The 24,074-nt window shown below is 38.8% G+C and overlaps 2 protein-coding genes across 9 annotated transcripts in view; one reads left to right on the top strand and one right to left on the bottom strand.

The window, feature by feature from the left end:
• The window catches only part of LOC124592818 (organic cation transporter protein-like), a 77,416-nt gene extending 76,264 nt beyond the window's left edge, over nucleotides 1-1,152 (bottom strand). Inside the window, exon 1 of one of the 2 annotated variants that reach the window (XM_047131875.1) lies at nucleotides 958-1,152. The gene's annotated coding sequence lies outside the window, so the exon portion shown is untranslated. The remainder of the gene's footprint in view (nucleotides 1-957) is intronic. The other variant, XM_047131885.1, reaches the window with a different exon arrangement.
• LOC124593179 (leucine-rich melanocyte differentiation-associated protein-like) lies at nucleotides 818-23,667 on the top strand. Of its 7 annotated transcripts, none has more exons than XM_047131969.1 (5): nucleotides 818-1,118; nucleotides 8,914-9,095; nucleotides 12,913-13,039; nucleotides 19,530-19,627; nucleotides 22,827-23,667. In XM_047131969.1, the coding sequence occupies exons 2-5, from the start codon at nucleotides 8,920-8,922 to the stop codon at nucleotides 23,035-23,037; spliced, it is 612 nt and encodes a 203-aa protein (XP_046987925.1). In that variant the 5' UTR covers nucleotides 818-1,118; nucleotides 8,914-8,919; the 3' UTR covers nucleotides 23,038-23,667. The 7 variants fall into 7 exon arrangements, with proteins under 7 accessions (XP_046987925.1, XP_046987883.1, XP_046987906.1 ...); XM_047131927.1 differs by having other exon boundaries at nucleotides 819-1,118; nucleotides 8,918-9,095; nucleotides 19,494-19,627; XM_047131950.1 differs by having other exon boundaries at nucleotides 819-1,024; nucleotides 19,494-19,627.
• The last annotated feature ends 407 nt before the right edge of the window (nucleotides 23,668-24,074 follow it).

A 24,074-nucleotide genomic window follows, 5' to 3' on the forward strand; every position in this document is an offset into this window, starting at 1 on the left:
TTACATTTCAAAATGCAGTGAAGAGTGAACAGAAGACGAAAGAGTTGTATAATCAAACCTATACAGGCAAGGCCCTAGATTTGATCATATTTAGTAGCTGATAGGTGATGTTTGACAAATTTCTCTATTACACCATCAAATTTATTTGACATAACAACTTTGACGAAAAAAATATGATAGTGTAATACCAGCCTAACGCAAGCAAAGACAGAGAGTGACACCTGTTCCGGAACCACAAAAAATGGAGAGCGCGTGGAGAGAGCAGAGTCCCGTTACTTGTCAACACTCTGAAACCCGCGATGGCCAGCGGTTATTTCCGTAGCGGTACGAAAATATTTTGCTGACTCCAGTAACCATTCTCTCTGGAAATATCGTCAGGTTCCACGACCTTTAACTGGAGTCAGGAACACACATGGAGGTTTATACCTCCATGGGAACACAGATACCAGGTTCCAGGATACCTGTAGTGGTAGCCCGTTAATGCAATGTCTTTACGGTCGCCTCTATCAGCCATCGCTCTGACATTAACTTTATTTGTTAGTGCTGAAAGTAGAGAGAGCGCACGAGACAGTACATTGTTCTAGCAACATTCCTGGTGGTCTATCCCTCTCCATCGTAGCCAGATCTGAGATCTCAGATTAGGTGACGCGAAAGCGTAGTATAATCTTCGGTAAATAGATGCCGCGAGGCACTGTCGCCACATCCCTGTTGAAATAACAGGTCAGCTAATATCAAATGAGCGGTTATCACAGTAACTGCTACTTCTCAATAACCGGTTATTTCTAACAGTTACGTTATTTGCCCCCTTTAGCTAGCGTCACACCAAAAACAAAACACTGACGCAGGCATCTACGCTTAACGTCGTAATACTGTACAGTACAAGGAACGGACACACACCCTACAGTACAGGCTGTTTGGAGTACCTCTAGGGAAATCGTATTAGAGCTGTGTTCTTACCGTGCGCGTTGGAAGTGATCCCGCGGAACCGGTGGCGCACGGCTACACGTGCCTGTGGAGCAACGAGGTAGACGACTTGACGTTGTCGCAGCTGGCGTGGATGGACTAGGGCAGAACTTGCTCACGGAACAGACTGCTATTGTTGTGTGTGTACTGTGTAGGTTAGTACCCCCTCCTGTCTGCAGCGATTCAAGTGCCTGTTTCCCCTCCACCCATTCCACCATCTGGGAGGGAGAAACTTTGCTGCCTGTTATGTAGATGGTAAAATGTCATATGAAGGATTGAAGGTTTCGTAGGACTTGTATGTATCTAGCCAGATAAATTGTTTTTAGGTAATTAGCACAACTTTATAGCGACTACATTTCGACGTGACATTGTTCTGAAACGAAGACAGTAGGTGAAACGATAAGAGGTAACTAATATTGTTACAGTTCACAAATGAAATATAGTTAGATAACAGATCCCGCCATAATCGCAAATATTTGACATTTGATGGAAACGTCTGAGCGAATTACACATGAACGTCTGCTTACCATTGTTTTCAGTAATTTTGTATCTGAGTGATTAAAGTATCATACTGTAAATTAATATTATGGAAAAGCTTTTGCGCTAGAGGGGAACATTCGTTACTGTACTAATGAACTAATTTATAGGAATGTGACAGACGGGGTCAACACTGAGTGCCAATGAAAACCAATGCATCAACTACGTCGGACTACAATTTTTTAAACAGGCTCACCACATTTTCGTAGTTACCAGTTTGACTTATCGTCGAAAATAAATGACTTTTTTTCTTCTTCATAGAATGGTGTGGCTCGGAGTTAAAAAGTCTGTACAGAAATTCCGTTAATACGATAAAAACATGGAATATCTGTATTTGGTAATAGTCTTTCATCCCCTAAATGACTCGTATAACGTAAACTTGTACGAAAACAAATTATGACTGACTAGAAGAAGTTGTTTCTTATTATTGTTACCCATAACAAGTCCCCTTTTAAGTGTTCTTATGTTTTGCATGTAACACTGTGTTTCGTGGATTGTGATCCAGACAAAAGAGAGCATATGTGTGTAATTAGTTGAAACCACTGTATTAGCAATGTGTGTTCATTATGGACAAGAATTAGTACAAAAATTCAAAGAAATTTTCAGGAGGAAAATTCAGAACGAAAAGCACACAGAAAATATGTAAAGAGAAAATAACACTATATTCATAACACGACTTTAAATTGATTTGGTGTGTGAACTAGTAATTATGTGTAAGTTAGTTATCCAGGTGTGAAACTTGTCAGTTGATTCTAGCCGTAAATCTGTTTGCTGGGGAAATGTACACCAGACCAAAACAGTTTCCAGGAAACAGAAGGCAGTTATAAGAACAGTGAAACAAACAAGCAGCAGAAAATCAGGTAAACCAATCCTTGAAGATATGAAATATGTTACCCCATCCCTGCATTTATCTGTTGGAAGTAGTTAGCCTATGCCAGAAAAAACGTATACCGAGATTTGAAACCTATTTCCTGAAAACTAAATTGGCCATGTTGACTGTACTGAAACTTGAAACAGGGATGTACATGTGAGTCACTGCATCACACTATGCAAAAACAGTGTATATCATGTATGAATGAAACTGTACAACAGATTACCAAGACGTAAAATCTCTTTCTGAACTACAAAACTTTAAAAAGTGTGTGACTGCCTACCTACTGCAAAGCTGCTACAATTGAATCCCACAATATCTTATGCATAAAAAAAATTCAATTGCAAAAAAATTGTAAGTATACACTGTTTCAGTCAGCTTTGTAATTACTCACCATATTCATCCAATTTGTTATAAAAATTTTAATGAAGTGTGTTTGATGATTGAAAAACCAACAGCTAAAAAGGTTTTCTATCCAAAATCTCGTGTACAGTAGCCTATATGTACTGAAAAAGGGATTTATATTACAAATTAAAAACTGGGGAAAGTAGGCATTGTTGCAGTTTATAATTGGGTTTACAACAACGCTTAATAATAAATTCACAAGCTAAATAAACTGATAGATAAGTTACTTATTAACAGTCCGTAATAATCTAAGGGTATCATAGAGTACTGCACTTAAGTTATCTAGTTATCCGACAGACATTACTCAACAGACTGTCTGAATCAAAGGCCTGTCAGAAGGTTGACTAGAGTGTTGTAAAACCCTTGGTGGTACTCATAGACTTAAATGCCCCCCATAACATGGCCTGATAGCTACTGGTAGACTTAAATCCCCTCCATAACGTGACCTGATAGCCTGAGGTCTAGGTTAAATTGGAACATTATAATTTGGTTATAAAGTGGCAAAGCTTAAGGAAATCTTTTAGTAGGTTGTACTGTAGTATATCCAAATTTATATGTTCATATAACACCCTCATCATCATAAAAAAAATTTTAAAAAGTGTTTTTGCTCATTTTATGTGCATTCATCGTACATTAGCAGAAGAGTGTAGATGTTCATGATTGGAGTCCATCTCAATACAATTCTCTTGTGTGCGTCATTGTCATGTACAATAAACTACCGACGTTTCAGATGATCAGCGAAGGCTGTGTGTAACAGCATGTAAAACATGCTAATTTTGTTTCTTGTGATGCAGTCGCATTGAAATCGTACACCATCTATGGAAAATGCATGTGTGGCCACTACTCAATTATTGCCAAGAAAGTCATATAAAAATTATTTTAGAGCTTCGCTGGTTTTTGTCATTCAGGCATCAAGTAGCAAAGTAGTTCGTAGAGAGAGATGTTCTCCCTACCACTAACTGTAATTCCAAGTGATAACTTGTATCGTTCAAAAATCCAGCATTTATGCAACTTTGCCTGTTCCACTACTGTCAAGTAATCTGAAATTTTTATCCATATTTTGTTAAAATTTTGAGTTTATATCAACTGCGAGATTGTGTGCCTAGTCAGAAAAAGTTATCCTAAACAAAGCCAAAGCATTCATAAAGCTGTGTAATTGTATAAATAATTTCTATATATATTTGTTTGTCATCCGCTGCTCGTGGTCTCACGGTAGCATTCTTGCTTCCCAAGCAATGGGTCCCGGGTTCGATTCCCGGTGGGGTCAAGGATTTTCACCTGCCCTTAGTTGCATCATCAATCCCCAGTACGGTCGTAGGAAGGTAACGTCAAACCACCTCCCTTAGGACCTTGCCTAGTACGGCAGTGCGGGTCTCCCGCATCATTCCCCTACGCTCTGTCAAGCAGCATGGGACTTCATTTCCATTTCCATTTGTTTGTCATTTAAGAATTCAGCACAACAGAACATTTAAGATGCATTACAGATATAATTGACGTATATAAAACGTACACAAGCTTGGATTGGGTTTGAGGAGTATGGTGCAGGAAATTGGCCATGGTCTTTTCAATGAAACCATTCCAGCGTTCATCTTAGCAACTTGAAGAAACCATACAAAATTCAAATTAGGATGGTTGGATGGGGGTTCGAATGCACTCTTACTGAATGCCTTAATATCGTGCCACCTCAATTGGAATTCACGTGAAAAGGAAACTAGCAATCAAACCGCATGGACCTAGAGCATGTACAAGAACCAGTCAGTAATGTTACTGAAACACGAAACTTAGTTGCATTACACATTTGAGAAATATCAATACACGAGCACCAGCAAAAACTATTTCCTCCTTAACTATTCTTGAATTGAGTGCCTTTGTGTGGTGGTGCTTTGGAATTGCATCGGAAACAGCAAAATCAGATAAACAGCAGAAACATTCTGGTGCAAAAACACACATACTAAAGATAGTACACGTGATGTGAATTTTAGAATTTTTTCAGTGAATTTATATTCCAACAAAAAAAAAATCTTACGCTGCCAGTTATCATCTAATTCATACACAGTATTTTGACTGGGTACCTGCCAATCATCTCCAGGTGAACCATCAAAGACTGAGGAAGACTTGCCCCATTTTGCAATATAAAGTGCAATGCAAGTAATCTGTGCATGTGTCAAAATCAAGTTGGCAAATGGACCACACTGTCACTGGTGGAACTGTGGATGTCAGCTGCCCTCTGCATTACTGCTTGCCACGACTGTTGGCGCATTCTGTCATCTACGATTGGAACAAATTGTGGAGATGACAGGGTCCCACGCACTGTCAAACTTGTAGCCACTAGCTCAGTTCACCAGCTTTTCCACCAGGTGTATCTACATGGATTCTTTAATAATGGAATCCCAGAAAGATGTTGCTGTGGTCAGAATCATAATTCTATTGTGCTCCACTGAATGTTTAGTGGAAATACAGTTTTCGGCAGTAGTAGTCTTGCTTGGTTGCTAAACGCAAGTGTAATATTGGTGTTCAGTGCAGCATTCTTTAACAATGTGTGGTGTGTCCTGTATATGCCATACCACACTGACAAGGTATTTTGTAAATTCCAGCCTTCTGTAATAACAAGTTGTCCTTCACTGATCCCGAAAAGTCTACAATTGTAGAGGATCGGTGGAAAGTTACTTTCACCTGAAATTTACTGAGTAAGGTGGTGTAGTGGGTTTTTGCGATTTCCCAAAATCGCTCCAGGCAAATGCCGGCATGGTTCCATTAAAAGGGGATGGCCGATTTCCTTCCCTGTACCTGACACAATCGAGCTTGTGCTCCGTCTCTAATGACCTCGATGTCAGTGGGACGTTAAACCCAATCTTCCTTTCCTTCCCTGAAATTTACAGAGGGTTCTTGCTATTTTAAATGAAATATTGCCCACAAAAGGAAGAAAAGCTAATGATTTTGATAGCATCATCACCTCTTTATCCGCTTCCTGATTCTTCGTTTCCGAACACTGTCTTTAGGTTGGTGAACTCTTTGGGCAGACTATCCAGATATGAGAGTGTGAGCTCTGTGTATGAGCATTTTAAGCACACACATAGTTTGCAACGAGTGATGATAACTTTACACTTGCAAATAGTGATCTGTGTGAGGGAGCCTACGATAAACTGAATGCCCCAGAGAGCTATATCATTCTTTCATCAAACCAAGACAGCTTTCTCTATTTCCAGAGGGAACCGAATGATGATATGAACGGAGTTGAGGTGGTGAAGATACTCTGTTAATTTATATCCTCCATTCGGCCACACTATGAAAGATCATCCACATACCTCCAAAATATAGTTGGTTTAAGGGCAGCTGATTCAACCGCCCACTCTGTGAATTCCTCCATAAAAAGGTTGGCCACCAAGGGAGACAGAGGGGTACCTGTAGTGAAGCTGTCAGTCTGTTCAAAATGTTCTTGGTTGAACACAAAGTGGGTTGAGCATAGAGCATGCCAAAACAAAGCAGTGATGTCCACTTGAAACTTTTTTTCAATTATTGCCAAAGATTCTACAGTTCTGACCATTTGGTTAGCTCTGATGTCATCCCTCCCTGTCATCCCTTTTAACAGAGGCCCCTCACACAGATTCTATGACGCCGCGCGGAGTGGCTGTGTGATTTGAGGCACCATGTCACGGATTGCATGGCCCCTCCCGCCGGAGGTTCGAGTCCTAGCAAACTACGAGCATGCTTAAAACACTCACACATAGAGCTCACACTGTCTCAGCTTCAGAGTCTGCCTAAAGAGCTCACTTAAAGACAGTGTTCAGAGATACTACCCGGCAGATTGACAGGGCACTGCAGTTAAAATCGAGTATCAGGAAGCGGATAAAAAAGAGAACAAGCCAGCAAAATCATTAGCTTTTCTTCCCTTTGTGGGCAGCATTTTTAAAATAGCAAGAACCCTCTGTAAATTTCAGGTGAAAGTGATTTTCCATCCACCATCTAAGATTGTAGACCTTCTGGAATCCGTGAAGGACAATTTGTTATTGCAGATGGCTGGAATTTGCTGTTAATATGGTTGTTAAAGTCGAATGGTTTACGTAGGACACACCACGCGCACTGTGAAAGAACATCGCATTGAACGTAAACTTTGCACTCACCTTTGCAACCAGGCAAGTCCACTACTGCTGAAAGCTCTGTTTCCACAGCATGTTCAGTGGCGTATGATAGAACTATGATCGTGACATCAACAACAACATTTTCTGGAACTCCATTATTAAAGAATCCATCCCTGGTGGAAAAGTTGGCTACGAGCTGGACAATACATGGGACCTCATCGTCTCTGCAGTGTGTCGTGATCAAAGACAACAGAGTGCACCCATAGTCGTGGCAAACAGTAATGCAGAGTACAGCTGAATTCCGCTGTTCCACCAGCAAGGGCGCTACCACCATGAAATGTGGTCCATCTGTCAACCTGACTTTGATGCCTGCGAGGAATACTCACAGTGTGCTATATATTGTGGAACAGAGCAAGTCTTCATCAGCTTTTGATGTCTCGCCTGAAGATGACTGGCAGGTGCCCAGTTGAAATATTGTGCTATGAGTTAGACCATGATCGGCTGCAAGCCTGAAATTTGTTTGAATGTTAGTACACCTGCTACCAGGTGTATGTGTTGACAGTGGATTGTAAAGTATGACACCAGTGTTACATATTTGTGTGTTTGAGTTGTTCTTATTCGGTCTAAGCCGAATGAGCTACAGTAAAAATGTATCGTGGCTATGATACAGTTAGTTTGTAGTTCTCCAAGTTTAGTTCTGATCATCAGCGCACATTTGTACAGCAAATTTTGCGAATATTTACGTAATGTGACTTGACATTTGTAATCGAATTCGACAGATTTGTTCCAGAATAATCTGCTGCAAAAGTAATAAATGAGTTTCTTTATCTGTGTCATTGGCATATGTGTTATTAAATAGTGCTGCTGCCTTGCTTACTCAGAATTCCCTGACTATTTGTAAGTGTTGTTATGCACATGTATAGTGTAAAATTCAGTTGTTGTGTTCATCATCTTTCTGTAATTGAGTGTTTCGTGCTCTCTCTCTCTTTTCTCATTTATACTGTACTCTGACAGCTGAACTAGTGAAGCCTCTCCTGTAATTTAATATGTAGCTTCAAATTCCATGCACTCTCCATTGATTTTTGCCCATCACTGAAGACTACTGTCTTATGTTAAAAGAATTTGTGAAGCCTCTTTTATGATGAACTGAGAAATATTCATTATATCATAGGCATGCTACTGTACAATTACAGTCAGTATATAAAATTTTAACACTTGTGATTTGTCCAGGTGCAAAATATTTAAACAGATTTCAGCAAGTTGCTGACAAATACTCTTAATCAAAGTATTTGCTTTGATTATTTTATGTAACAATTTTTTTGGCACACATTACACCATCCGGCAAGAAATCCAGTGGGCTCTGCACAGGCCAATGTTTGCTTTGCAAATGCCGCTGACTCTGAGAGGGCAACGTTGAGAAAGCACAACAAGAAATCACTGTGTAGTTCATTGTCTTTTTTAGTAAATGCAATAACTCTGAGGGAGCTAAATTGACTAAACAGTGCAAATGCCACAAGAAATGAGGTGGTAGTCACAAAACAATGTGATAGACTGGATTTCAAACCTGTAGTCCTGCCTTTACCCAGCTGTTGGACATTAACTATGCCATTGGATCAAACCTCGCAGATTGATGCAATGCTTGTCACTGACTCTTCCCTGCTGCTGTAGATAAACTAAGCTCCTTCCATCCTTTCTGTCAGAGTCACTAGTCCCAGCACCATGGGAGACTATGTGCAGAGTCTGAATGGAAAGAGGAGAAACAAGTAGCAAGTTGAAGTTCTGTGAAAGTTAATAAGTTATGTTGAGATGACATTAATTGGTATCCCACTGCCTGCAAAAAGCAAGGCTCCGTGTTTGAATGCCAGTCTGGCACAAAGCTTTCTTGTCAGATAAAATCAATAATTCATTTCTTACCTCAGTCCAGATTCTCTCTACAACAATTATAGGCAGAAATTAATGGGTGACCCTTGGAGACGTTGTTAATTTTGCAACTTGTATGATTTGAATAACTTTGGCATATTATTTACCATATTGTCTAACCTTAGTTTTCTGTTTCAGTAAGATATGACATCGTTAACAAGCCATGTTTATGTGGATCAGCGAGATAATGCTGATATAACACCATATGAGAATGACCGGTTGTCACTTGTTGATGAAAACCTGTCACATATGCCCTATAATGTGGTTGACAGTTATGGAATACTTTTGAAGATTCTTGATCTTACTCGTAATAAATTCAAGTGAGTATTGAAGCCTAAGTGTAATGTTTGTACCAGATATAAGGTAATAAAATAGTTAATGAACGTCATTGAAAAATATTTTTGTTCTTTTTGTTACAAAATGAGTAAAGTTAATAGGGAAGTATTTAAACCTGTTTATACCATTACCTGCTTTGACCCATGATAGTCTCAAAGTGTAAAACATAGACCACTCATCAAAATCTACGTTTGCAACAACTAAGATTTCATATTCTCTGGGTTTGCCAACTCTGTCTCATTTTTATCCTTAACTTGACCATACGCTACACTATAGATTAATATGTCACTGCAACCTACTTTCCAGAAAATAATGGGAAGCAAAACAAAGTCATGGATCAAAGCTGACACCTGTTATCGATGGGTTTAACATGTGTGGTTAGATTCCAGTCTTCCACTCTTACCAAAACTTTTGTTCATGGGCGTACTATGACTGTAACTCTTAGGAAAGAGTCTTTGCTGTGGGTTATAAATCAGCTGCAGTCACTTTATAGTGTTTTTTTTCTACTAAGTTATTCATATTTTGCAACTGAACTCCATTTTTAAAGGACTACAATTAATGTTTTCATCTTGCACCTGTTACAGTTTTCTAGCATTAATCAAATTAATTTTGTGTTAAAGTAAAGACTCAGAGGAAATAGTAGATAAAATGAATGTGAGCTTAGAATGATTATGGTCATTCTGCCAGAATGTTTGTCTTCTGTGTTCTTAAACTTAATTTGTATGAGAATCTTAAATAGTTTTAAAAAGCCAAGAAGACAGAATCCATCTGCGCACAGTCCACATATGCTTCTGCTTCACAGGCCACCATGTGTGAAAAGAGGAAGATGTTTTACACCTGTGATGCTTTCTAAATGCAAGATGACTGTTATTTTCTTTTCATGGACGTGTCATTAAATTCAAACTTGGAATACATTTCAGAACTTTATTCCTGTTTACTTACAAAGGAATGCCTTATACTCTCCCCTACTTTTAGGACTATTGGTTGCACGTGTGCCTCACGATAAATATTATGCATTAAAAATACTGATTCTGTAGTGTATGTAGTATGAGATGCAACTTCAATGATTGGCACCTAGTTTAGTTTCAGTAACTTACACTGCATTTAAATGCAAGGTGTGCGTATATGCATATTTTCCATTTGTGTGTGTGGTACCATCTTGGACTACTTCACACAGATCAATCATCCTGTGTAGATGCACAGAATGTGATATTTCTGCCTTACTTTTGTTGTGGCATCTTGGAATCAGACTGACTAAGTGATTGGATGCAAACTTTTGATTCAGAGAAAGGTTAATTATTACACTGGACAAGTATTTTCCTCGAAAACGAAGGCAAAGGTGTGAGTGAGAGGTCCTTGCTTTAGATTATCACTCTTCTTATCCTGTTACGTGCAGCATGCCCCTAGCAGTGTGTTCCTGTGGCTCATGACAGGGTCCATTACAGAATGTTGATGATCTGGCAGGCAATGCCAAGAATATCCCTCAGATTTTTGGTGTTTGCGTGACAGGGCTACTTCCTGACCTATCATGAGAGGTGCTGTTTTAACCACGACAACAGGAAAACACCTTACGTCCCTGTGTAGGTAATGTGTATTCCTATGTAGCTGAGTGTAGGAAATACCTGGGAGTAAATGGTCAATTGCTCTCCCTTCTGCACCTCAAAATCAAGATAGTAGTTTAATTGTTTCTTTCTTGTTCAAAGGTTATTACTGAACCATTAATCTTGCTCTCAGAGGAAATCAAACAGGTATACTGTTGTAGGAGACTTCTAAGAATATGACTTCTGAGAATGCCCCCCCCCCCCCCCCCCCTCTCTCTCTCTCTCTCTCTCTCTCTCTCTCTCTCTCTCTCTCTCTCTCTCTCTCTCTGTCTGTGTGTGTGTGTGTGTGTGTGTGCGCATTTTGCTGATCTAAGTGTGGATTACAAAATACATCTTCCTATTTCAGAGACTGAGTAAAGCAAAACAAATGAATAATCTTAATTTTGAGCAGATTATTTTAAATTGCTGGCAACCCTAGCTAAATTTCCAATTTTGAATGAAATGATCCACACTGGATGTAGAATGCTTTTTACTCAAAGTCATTGTTGATTTTGCATCAATTGAAGACGTGTCCTCAGGCGATAAAGAATCTTTTCAAAAGTCATCACTGAAACGTAACTGTCTTAGAGCCACTCATTATCTTCCACAACAAGTTGTAAAGAAATACTGCACTAAAAACAGTAGTCCATATTTAAAAGGAAGGATATAGCAAAATCATGCCACAAGCAGGAAGGTAGTTGAGTGGCAGCAGGCAAGGTAGTACCGACTGCAGGTAGCTTTCGGCAATGACATTTTAAAAAGATTCTTTATCACTTGAAGATGCATCTTCAATTGAAGGAAAGCCTGTTACGACATTTAATAAAAAGTATTCTGCAGCCAGTGCAGATAACTTCATTCAAAATCTTTATTTTGTCACATGTTGTTACAGGTAAACCCAACTCAAAAATACACAATTTTATCAAATTGTGCCTGTAATTTTAATATGAGAATATACTTTGTCATGAATCATATTGAAAATTAAGAATAGTGGAACTGTATGCCTGGGTAAAGTTAACATTTTCCCAAGAAAAAATCAGATGCCATTCAATTTATTAAAAGGAAAACCTATATTATTTTTCCAAGTTTTCCTATTATGATACAAAATGCACACTTTTTGAGGCTGCCAGTCATGTGGGTTTCAGTTTGCACATTATTATGACAAACTGCTCGGTTACCTTAAATCTGGATGGTTAGCAAGAATGTTGGTTGTGCTCCGTGTTGGGGTTACTCATTGACCTTTGGGATTAACTGAAGCGTTCGGTATCACTTTGCCAATTCACAACCAGACTGTCACCTTTCAGTCTAACCCATACACTGGGCTACACTGCGGATCAATGTGTTGCTACATCAAAAGATTTTTTTATCAACTTTTGTGCCAGTGTTGTTTTGCAGTCAGTTAAACAGTGAACAGAGCCAACATTATTGCTCAGTATGTGCATCCTGCACATTTGAGCTTTCTTTGTTTCTCCTTTATTTATTTCAAGACATGGCCAATTATTCAGCAGCATATTGTTTGCAAAGGAAAGTAAGAATAAATATTTGTAGCATTTTTCTTCTGCAGGTTTTCTGACACACCAACACTAAATTGCTTCTGCAGGTTGTCAGAGGACCAGATGACTGAAAAGTCCACGTACATCCATAGTTTGACCTAATGACGGATGAAATGTGTTCATTGTGTACATCTTTAGTCCACAGGCCTCCAAACAATGTATAGTTGTGTAAGTACAGTACATGGTGTATCAGAGTGCATACAAAATATACTCAAAATAGAATGACAGAATTTGTGCGTACAAATTAGTGAGACTATTGAAAATCACAATACTACTTCTGTGTTTTGAACAGTTACATCAGTGTCGGCATATATAAAATGTTGTGGTGACAAGACTGATTTGTAATGCATCCTGAGGTCTAATTTAAGTTACAAGATCATATTTCAGTTAAGTATTGGTGAAGCCAACACACATTTAAGTCTTTTTGTGCATGCATTGCACATGCCATAGGTATATTCGTGTCCCAAAGAAAACCCTCGTACTTTTAATTGAAAGTGCATTCCTTCCACCAATTGTCAAAGCCGATGGGCTGTATTGTGTTCTTCAGTACATCCCTCATTAGTTGTGTGAAAACTGGTTTGTGTGTCATTTTAAATGTGAATTTGCTACCTACTTTATCTTACTTTAAATAAATTAGTGCATTTAATGAAATGGATCCGTGTTATCAACAGGAATCTGGACTTCTTGTCAGAATTCCCTAACCTTACCTCTTTGATCTTGGACCGTAATGAGCTGGATTCAGAAACTATACTTCCACATCTGCCAAATCTCCAGCTTCTTTGGCTGAATTATAATAAGGTAATTTTGAAAATTTGATTACAGCTATCCAGATTCAGTTGATAATGTTCAATTAACCTTATATACAAGAATGGTTTTGCTGTTACTGATACTCTTATTCAGGAAAAATAAACCAGAACATCTGGAATGACTTGAGATAGGACGTTCATATTCACAGGACATGTACATTAGCATGTTCTGCAGAAATGATTAGCATTTGAGCCATGTTGGCCTGTGAGTCCAAGTTCAACATCGATATTGTGGCACAACACTACCTGCTGGTAAAATGTATCTATGGCTCTCATTCTCACTGTAAACTGAAGATAATGGATCAGTGCGACTTGAGCAGATGTATAGATGCCTCGCAGATGTATGCACGACCCGTACCATGAAATTTGTGAGTGTGAAAGAGGGCGCATTATTTGCGTGAGAGAATGTGATGCATCAATCTGGGAAATTGTTACTCATGTGGGACAAAGTATTTCGGCAGTGCAACGGGCACGTGCAGAGTGGTTCACGGAAGGTCATAGAACACAAGACGATGGGTTAGGTTGCACCACCCAGACCACCCACTACAAGAAGATTGTCACCTCATGCGAATGGCATTGTGGGACAGATTTGCGTCCCCTTCAGTTCTAGCTCAACAGTGGAACACATCGTACACTATCGAGGGTGACAGTCTGTTGCCATTTATTACGACATGGGTTACTTGTGCATCATACACTTCCCTGTCTACCTTTGACAAAGGTGCAGAAACATACTAGATGACAATGGTGTATGGAAAGACATCACTGGGGACAGGAGCTGCATCAGATAGTGTTTTTCGGATGAATCCAGATTCTGTTTGGTTCGCTGCAGACAGGGGGAGCAGCATCACACTGATTGGATTCATGCAGCTCAAGGCCTTACGGTGTGAGGTGCTCTTTGATACAACCACAATCACACTTAGTGTGTGTCAAGGATGCTGTGACCTTTGTGAGTGATATCCTTCAACCCATAGCCATACCCTTGCTGCACAAACACGTGCCTTCTTGGTGTCACAAGATGTCAAGTCTTTTGCTCTGGCTCACTAAATTATCAGACTTATCGCCAGTTGAAAATGTGTGGGATGTGTTGAAACGACGGGCACAGCACCGTGACCCAATGCCAACCACCACAGATGAACTTTAGAACCAGGTGAATGCAGCCTGGATGGCCATACCACAAGGATGCCATTCAAGCCTTGTACGCATCAATGGAACAACTTATCAGGGCCCATGGTGGATCCTGTGCGTACTGGGCAGCAGTATAAATGCTGAACTGAGGTGACTGGAATGCTAATCAGTTCTGCAGAAAATTCTAATATACGTGTCCTGTAGATATGAACTTCCTATCTCTGTTCATTCAAGGTGTTCTGTTTATTCTGAACATGAATTTATTATATTATCACGGTACCTCTTACTCTGTATACAGTAGATAATCCCTCTATTACCTTGTATTCTTTTGTGTGTAAGTATTCTTTGTTTGAATCTACTGTCTGATGCCAGATTCCCACTGCTAATGCCAAGAAGGGGGGGGGGGGGAGGGGGAGGACTTAGTACAAGTAAGGAAATCTGTTTGCTTCTTTGTTCATTTGCAACTGCTGTTACATTGAAGCTCATATCTTGTGAAACACTGCACTTTGCTGAACAAGTGCACATCTACCACAGCTCATTCCTATAACTAGTCTGCAGCTTGTGTTCCAATCAGCCAATAATAAATACTTCAAAACCAGCCAAATCTGCTCAGCGCTCTTGCTTCCCCTACAACCACGCTATTACGAGCAAGTGTATGAATGAGATGGCTATATGCTGAAAGCTGCACACGAAATAAGCCCTGGAAGGAGTGTTAGCAACACAGTGCAACTATTTCTAAGGGACAAATGTTACAGTGTACTTTTAAAAGGTGCAGTTTAGCTCATGTGTTTAATTTCATCTCCTTATTTTTTACCAACGCAATAATTTTATTACTTTTTTAAATAAACATATTAGATAGTGCTAATACAGTGAGCAAAATTACAAAAGCTTTACATATGGGCATTTAACATTAAGTTGTGATGCTTACAAATTTATATACGTTTCGATTTTGGAATATGTAATACATCTGGAGCATCGTGATACAGTCACACACGTAGAGTTATGCGATTAAAATGAGTTAAACCTGAACATTTGCCTGACTTCATCAATATTTTATAAAAGTCTTGTAAATTTCTGGATTGGAAAAACTGGTCATTGAGCTGGGATTTTCACTGTAAGTCTGTCAGCTCAAGTGGGAAGTAATGAGCCAAAAGTGAGAATGATTGGACAAATAAATCGACATCAGTCATGCAATGTCTTTGAATCTCTTTGAGAACTTGTAATGAAATGTTTCAATTACTAAAATGTAGTCAGTCAGTCATGTCTGGGCCACAAATGACTGCTTGGAGTTATGGGAAACGTTCCACATCATGAACTGGAAGGAGATTTTCTGTAAGAGTACTTTTCGGGTGATTTTCTGTAGGTTCACTTTTTGTTTGATAGCATCAATCTTATCTGCCATAGCTGTCACCAAATGATTATCCCCATACCATAAGCTACATAATTAATTCAAATAATTGGTGATGTGCCATAAACTTTTTTGGTAATGGCCACCTTCATTGCAGCCAACATTCACTGTCGTTCGTCGTAAAGTGAGTTCATCACATTGTCTTTGTGAACTTCCAGCTTGCTGGAGTAGCCTGGGTCAGCAACGTCTGTTAACCAATAGAACGAAAAACCAGTTCAAGTTCCAAATATTTTATTTTTCATTTGATGACAAGTATCAGACCAAGATCCATTTTCAGATCCGCCTACAGGGCTGAAAACCAAATTTACACTCATGCATGATACAGTTATTACCAAATTCCTGAGCATATGCCAAAGGTACAGAACATATCGTTTCAAACTTACATAAAAAAGTGGAAAATGGCATTTCCAAAGATGTCAAACCATGTATAATGTACATTTACAGTGCATACAGATAACTGGCAGTTTACTCCTTTCTCTGTCGTAAGGAAACCTCGGGAATGGGATAGGGCACTCTGTCAGACTATAAGAAACCTTTTTATTTTTTAAAACATTCTCCAGTCATCAACAATACAATAATTCATACAATAGCTGTACAAGAAGCAAAGTTGCTACACATCGTATAGCGAAGATGCTGAGTCGCAGATAGCAGCAACAAAAAGACTTACAATTAAAGCTTTCAACCATTAAGGCCTTCATCAGCAATATAATAGAGGGAAACATTCCACGTGGGAAAAATATATCTAAAAACACAGATGATGTGACTTACCGAACGGAAGTGCTGGCAGGTCGATAGACTCGCAAACACAAACATACACACGAAATTCAAGCTTTCGCAACAAACTGTTGCCTCATCAGGAAAGAGGGAAGGAGAGGGAAAGACGAAAGGATGTGGGTTTTAAGGGAGATGGTAAGGAGTCATTCCAATCCCCGGAGCGGAAAGACTTACCTTAGGGGGAAAAAAGGACAGGTATACACTCGCGCGCGCGCGCGCGCGCGCACACACACACATATCCATCCGCACATACACAGACACAAGCAGACATTGCTTGTGTCTGTCTATGTGCGGATGGATATGTGTGCGTGTGCGCGAGTGTATACCTGTCCTTTTTGCCCCCTAAGGTAAGTCTTTCCGCTCCCGTGATTGGAATGACTCCTTACCCTCTCCCTTAAAACCCACATCCTTTCGTCTTTCCCTCTCCTTCCCTCTTTCCTGATGAGGCAACAGTTTGTTGCGAAAGCTTGAATTTCGTGTGTATGTTTGTGTTTGTTAAATACTTCAAATCACTGACCGGTATTACACAGCAGCACCACATATGGTACGTATTACAAAATTATATGTCATGTTGGCATGTAAAAATCATTAAGAGTTCAACTGTGCAAGTCAATAATAAAATTATTCATTTTTAAACCCATTACCAACAACTCACTACTATTTAAAACCACTGAACAGTGAAACAAAATAGCACCATCTACGGCATGTATTACAAAGTTGTGTGCCAAGTAGGCATTATTTCTACTGATAATATATTTACGTTTATGTCGTGCTGTCCATTTAACCACCGTTTTTTGGCTGCTTCATCTTCATGCTCCTCCCTGTTCCCCAGCCCTCCATCCTCCCCCTGTCCTCTCCCCCCTCCCCACCCTCCCCCTATAACCACACTCCCACCTTACATGCCCTCGAGTATGGCTATGTTATGTCTTCCTCTGGATGGCAAGTGCATTTTTGGTGCCTTGAAAAAAAGACTGCTTATGGTTTAATGTTCATTTTTTACGTGGGACATATTATGAAAAAGTTGTTTTATCTGCATGGAATTTGTGAAGCTGCAAAATGTGCATAAAATTAAATTTGTAAAGTTTGGTGTGATAAACATTGTTATGCTTGTAAATGGTAGAAAGTGATGAGGATTTTAATCTCCTATTGTTTCCTTTTAATACTAACATTCCTGTTCAGTTTTAGGGATTTTTATGTTCCTATTTGGCATACAACTTTGTAATACACGCCATAAATGGTGCTGTTTTGTTTTACTATTCAGTGGTTTTAAGTAATAGACAGTTTTTTGTAATTGATTTAAAAGTAATAATTTTATTGTTGACTTGCACAGTTTCACACTTAAATGATTTTTATGTGCCAACATGGCATACATCTTCATAACATGTGCCGTATGCAGCACTGCTGTGTATTACTGGTCACTAATTTTATGTATGTGACTCTTTTTGATAAAGATTTTAAAAAGTCCTATTGTTTTGGTTTCTTTTAATATTTCTTTAATAATTAATTGCTTTTCACACTTAATGATTTTTATATGTCGACATAGCATACAATTTTGTAATATGATTTTTATATGTCGACATAGCATACAATTTTGTAATATGTGTCGTATATAGTGCTGCTGTGTATTGCTGGTCAGTGGTTTTAATTATTAGACTCTTTTTGGTAAAGATTTTTGAAAGTATTAATTTTATTGTGGTGGTGTATGATTATTGCTTGTACGGTTATTGTAAGAATTGTTCTATTGTTGATGATTGGAGAACATTTTAAGAAATAAAAAGATTTCCTACATTTTGATAGGGCACCGCCTTTCCTGAGGTTTCCTTACGACAGAGGGAGGAGTAAACTGCCAGTTACCTGTGTGCACTGTAAATGTACATTACACATTTTTTTGACATCTTTGGAATTGCCATTTTCAACTTTGTTACATAAGTTTAAAACGATATGTTGTGTATCTTTGACATGTGCTTAAGAATTTGGTAATAACTGTATTACGTATGAGTGTAAATTTGGTTTTCTGTCCTATAGGTTGATTTGAAAAGTCATCGAATGAAAAATAAAATATTTTGCAACTTAGGCTGGTTTTTTGTTCTGTTGATATTGTCTTTGTGGCTGGTGGTGAAATGATGTTCCAATAAGTGTTTTTCCAGCTCATAATTGTGCGATGGCATATTAAGTGCTTTGCATGGTCTTTAAACAGTACGAAAAGTAATGCAATTCCCGTTTGGCATTACATTGAGCGATGTGGCTTTCCCACATTTTCTTTTTGGGACAAGTGCATATACACCAGAGTATTCCTAATGCAGAACGTAAATCTGATATAACAGAAGTAATATTGTAAGCAAACTGATTTGCTGAAGTGGTGTCTGGCTGCAGCCTTCATTCCCCCACCCTTTTTCACTCGCTGCTGTGCTCTGAGCACTAGGCTGGAGCATCGACAGAGCAGTCTCGCTCACGGAGTGCTATTTGGCCAGGCCTGCTTTAACGTAACTGCTTCTGTGCAAGATGTTGCATTGGTTTCTTGGGTGATACTTCGAGCAGCATTGTGCAACGTTATAGTTTCCAATAACAAGGAGAAATTATTACCCCAGTGACCCTTTTCGTGTTCTCACATGGAAGAATGCTTTACAAATGCTGTATGTTCAACATTTGTTTTATCAGTATGCCATCTTAAGTTTGAAATGTGCATTTTCACTAAACATTGATGATCAATAGTGTGAATACGCTGTTGTCTTTTGCCCATATTTGCCATGATGTTGTGAATCGAGCTGTTCAAAGACAAGTGCATGTGGTTGTTTGCTTTGACTCCTTCCTTTCTAGGAAATAGCTATTGTAGTCCAGGATGTGCCTCAAAGGCCATTTCTTTGTCTGTGATACTTCTTTATAGCTCTGTTGCATTCACTCCTTTTACCCCGAACTTTTGTTGCTTGTGTAATAGTAATAACTGAATATGCCTGGCACCGTTCTATAATGTATGGCACATCCCACTTAAGATGGACCATAGTACAGCCATCATAACATGAAGAGGAAAAATATTTATTTAAAAAAATTAAATCCTGTGAACTAGTGTTTTGAATTTAATAAAATAGGGTCTATCTGACATAATATGTACTAGCAATAAGGACTAGTTGGTACTTTTTAGGTAGATGAATTATTCCCATTCATACGAAATCTACAGAGAAGCTGCCCTAATCTGAGATTTCTTAGTATGATGGGAAATCCTGCTGCTCCAAGTTACTTGAATGGTGGAACAGTGTATGAACATCTTCAATACAGGTGAGTAATGTGATTTTTAGTTTTGTATTGTGCTTTCAGTACATTGATAGACTCAAAATTAGAGCATAAGCTTTTACTCTCAACTTAAACATATGTGTGAAATGTATGTTACATTGTAACATCAAATAGAGCTACTATTTTATCAACTTAAACAGTATTCTTCTGTGCATCAAACTGCTATAGTCTGAGCCAAGAATGACGGCAGTTCGCGCATGTTGAGGCACAGTTGAAAACTGTATTGTTGACGATTCCAAATGAGAGTTGCAGTATGTGCATGCACATGCTTTCCACTTGGAGAAAGCACATATCCTGAAAATTATGTCTCTCACTTGCTTCTGCAGAATATATCACATAGCACCACCATCAGTGATGTCAAGTTGCAAAAAATGGAATAGAAATTCTCCAAACAACTTGCTACGATCACATTTAGTGACTGCATTGGTACGGCATTAACAGCAGAATATTGACAATGTTACTGAATGCTCAGTGGTTTTCGCAGAATGTGTGACGTAGGTGCGCAGAACAAGCCTAAACTTGACCACCGTCGTTCATGACTCCAACTATAGTTCCAACATACGGAGTCTTTCATGTATTACTCACTGTTGAATTGGAGAGACAGGTTTCTGGAATGTGTTTTAATGGCAAGCACAGGAGAGGGGCATTCATAACCATGGCTAGATTGGACTGTGTAAAGAACACAAAACCAGTGTTCCTTGGCTGTGTTGGTGCAGATCAGAGGAACATTGTTCCTGTCCTGCTATCACTAAATGCTGCTATGTTGTGCTTGTGTTTCTTTTTGCCCTGTCTGTGGTGTTGCTTGTAGACTTTACACATGTTCCTTTACGAAATGGAGTTAACAAGAAGCATAATTTACTAACTTGTCTCATTCTATGAGGCAGAGGAGTGCCTCTGGAATGTTCGAAGTCATAGTTGTAAAAATACTAAACAATTGTATGACTCCTTACACAAAAAAATGCTGTGTTACTTTGCACCAGCAGTACTGATGTAGATAAAAAAATAAGTCTCTCATTCCCTCAATACTGCTGCAACAGCATCAATGACAACAGCATTTGTTATCTGATTTTGTAAAAATTTGTCATCAGCAGTTTGTGAGAGTTGCAGTCACGTGAAAAGGTGGTGGAAAAGAGAGAGAGAGAATGACATGTGAGTGACATTGAAGCTGAAGAAATTTTCTTTATTGAAAATGATAATTTGGATTAATTTTAATATGAAAATAAAGCTATGATCAATTAAATGTGTCTTATTTATTTAGGGTCAGAAAATGTGTGATATGTAGTGTTTAAAGGCATGAATCAGGCTTCTAATTTTTAAAGTTGTTGGAGGGAGGGGAGGGGGCTGTAACTGGACCCTTCTCCACATTTGCCACATGATTACTGACGTCCTCTTCTCGAGGTTGGCAGCTGTGCCTTTACACCATCTTCTTCGAAAAAATATGGACCCCACACATCAGATTCAGCAACAGTGCGTGAAACTGTCACACGATGGGTGTGAGATGGTCATCGGTGAAGTTCCTCAAGGTTTTCTGATTCCAAGAAGTGGGAATTTTGTTTATTTACAGTATCTGGCTAGTGGGACTGGTTATCGCCAGAAGAAACCAAAACAACAGCAGGGGGAATATTCTGAAGATTTGCCTCGCGTACAGCTCTACAAGTTTCAGAATCTCTCTTATGTAACTCTCGGTTAACCATAATTTTGTATGGATGTGTGTGAAGATCTCTGTGCAGTATTTTTCTTACAATCCTGTCAGCGAGTCATAGGGCAGCTGCATGTTTAAATGCTGAATGCTTTGGAGATAGCTGAACAGTCCCTCTCACATGTGACACATTTTCTAGCATTGTTACACTCCAGGATCGGCCAGTAGATTTTCTTTTCATCGCAGAACCTGATGCTCTGAAGTTTGATACCCAAACTCCAATAGTTTTTATATAAGGAACAGAAATCATGTGAGCAAAGTTTGAGCCGAATATGAAATGCTCGCTGAGTGCTAATCACAGAACCACTATTATGAGTGTACTCCTCCACACCAAACGCATGATGCTCAATTACCCCAGACATTGTATAATTAAAAACAGTGTTTTGGTATTGGCAGTTGCAAATGCATGTACTCTTCTTTGGATCTCGTGTCTTTTCAGTGAAGGACTAGGGAGCCAACTGGCAAAGAAAAATTTGGACAGTTCCTACTCCATCCCTATTAGTGGTAAAATCTACATCTTTACTCTCAGGTCTGTGGAATGTTAAACCACTCTCAACACAATCTGGCAGCCTTGGTATGATGCACAGCTCTCAAGCGAGATGGAGGTGAACATGGCACCTGCGTATTGTGCTTTTTGAAACACCCATGGCATGCACACGTGCACACACACACACACACACACACACACACACACACAAACGTCCATGCCCGTCTTTATTAACTCCACCTCACAGTCCACAGAAGTATCCATATGGGACAGTGGGTTGTGTATCTTATAATTTGGAAATAATTCATTATTGTATGTAGTTTGCCTTTGTGATCCATTGCTGAAATGACAAATGATAACCCTGCACTGTGTCCTGTTTGCTGTGGATGGTAGCAGCTGTCATCTTCATATTGTTCACAGTTGCAGTTAATCATGACAGTTGCAGTTAAGACTGGATGAGGCAGAGAGGTTTACCATTGCAGAATATGATAGCCCTTTCATAGATCACTTCCCTGAATAAAAGGAGCCTGTGTCAGTGATGTGACATTTGATTTTAACTAGAGACAAAACAGACTCCGTTACTGCAGACTTCTTTGCAGATGGCTGTAAGTCCACTTTTTCCAAAAGTGGAGCATATGTTCTTTCCTCTTTCAGAGATAAAACCTAATAGTCTGTAAAGTTGTTAATGCAACATTTATACATGCACTAAATTTTTAATGGCAGAAGTACTTTTCATAATTAATCTTTCCCTTTTATTAGTAATGCAACAGCACAGTGCATATTCGTTATTTACATTTGTTTATTGCTGCATTATGCTGTGTTATTTTATGTAGGATGTGTTTGCATGATTGCTTTAAATACCTATTGTAGCATTTGTTATAAATGTCTGGAACATCATCTGTGATTATCGGCCTCCAAACCGCTAAACATTTTCTTGCATAGTTTGTGGAGAAAGTTGAAATGTTGAGTCTTAATGAATTGTTTGTTACTCTCGACAGATTGTTTGTAATATCCTGGTTTCCTCACCTGATTCACATGGATGATCGATATGTGACGATTCACGAAAAGAAGGAGGCGAACAGATTATTCTGTCGACCCTTTTTGGAACGTTTAGCAATGCGTGGTGGAGTGTTTGATACTATCAGTTCAGTACTGCTGGCTATAGAGAGGTACTTCCATAGAGGCCACAACCGCAGCACTGTCATTTGAAGTGTGTATACCAGTAAGTGGAAACTGAAGATTATAAGTTTAATTTCACTTAGGGAAAACATGATTTGTGATCCCTCGGTGCTTGTTTGGAGTCCATTTTCTTTTTAATGCTATGCACAAGGCTGTAAATAATGATTCATTTCTGCAACAAAAGGAATCTCAGTTGATGTTTACTGTACTGACCTTATGTCTACAAAAAAAAAAAAAAACAAAAAAAACCAAAAAAGGCTATCCTTAAAATCAAATAAATGGATAAAGAATACAGTTGTTGCTCAAACTGACAGACATTAGCAGCAGTTCACATGATATCCCTTTATCTCCAAATCTGAATATATCGCAAGACTGTTTTTCTTTGCACGTCTAGTTTTCATTCCCAAATGTTACCAATAAACCGTATGGATAAAAACCTTTTGCTAAAGATTTTGCCAGCAGTTTGAAGTGAAGTGTGTGTTTCACTGTTATCATTCTGTGAAAAGATTTATTGTTACTGTTGTTGCACAGTGTATTGTTGTTGCTCATGTAATTATGTTATAAGAGGAGGCAATGAACTTTTTTAATTTTTTTTACTAAAATCTGTGTACACGAGCTTTTGAAAACATTTTTTAATAAAAGGAAGAAATTAAAGATTAATACTTGTTCTTTTTCTTTCCATAACTTTTGTGTATTTACCCATTTATATAATTTGCTGGTTGAAATGGTGCACATATATTTCAGATTGAAAATAATTTTCAACAGTTCTCTCCGCTCCAGCATTAAAAGGTTACGTAATACAGCCATACTTTAACATGAGGTTACTAAGTGACACTTAACCTACCTTCCTTCCTTCGCCTCTTTTTTACATCCATGAAGCTGTATAGGCCAAAAGGGGCACCCACAGCTTGCCTGATTGGTTGCCCTGTCTTTTCTTCTAGCAGCTGCCTCGCAAACTTACTGCACCCCCTTTGTAATTGTTGGCTAGTGGTGTGTTAAAACGTTGTCTTGAACTGTTAGGTGAAGTTCTGGATCCTTCGTCTGCTGCAACTTTCCATCTCAAAAGA

The sequence above is a fragment of the Schistocerca americana genome, chromosome 1 (genome assembly GCF_021461395.2).
Source record: "Schistocerca americana isolate TAMUIC-IGC-003095 chromosome 1, iqSchAmer2.1, whole genome shotgun sequence".
Classification (NCBI taxonomy): Eukaryota; Metazoa; Arthropoda; class Insecta; order Orthoptera; family Acrididae; genus Schistocerca; species Schistocerca americana.

Excerpts from the sequence above, each read along its gene's own strand:
- LOC124593179 (XM_047131927.1), top strand. The coding sequence starts at position 8,920 with ATGACATCGTTAACAAGCCATGTTTATGTGGATCAGCGAGATAATGCT. Across the intron at positions 13,040-19,493 it reads TTTGGCTGAATTATAATAAG|GTAGATGAATTATTCCCATT; the intron begins GTAATTTTGAAA and ends GGTACTTTTTAG. Across the intron at positions 19,628-22,826 it reads TATGAACATCTTCAATACAG|ATTGTTTGTAATATCCTGGT; the intron begins GTGAGTAATGTG and ends TACTCTCGACAG.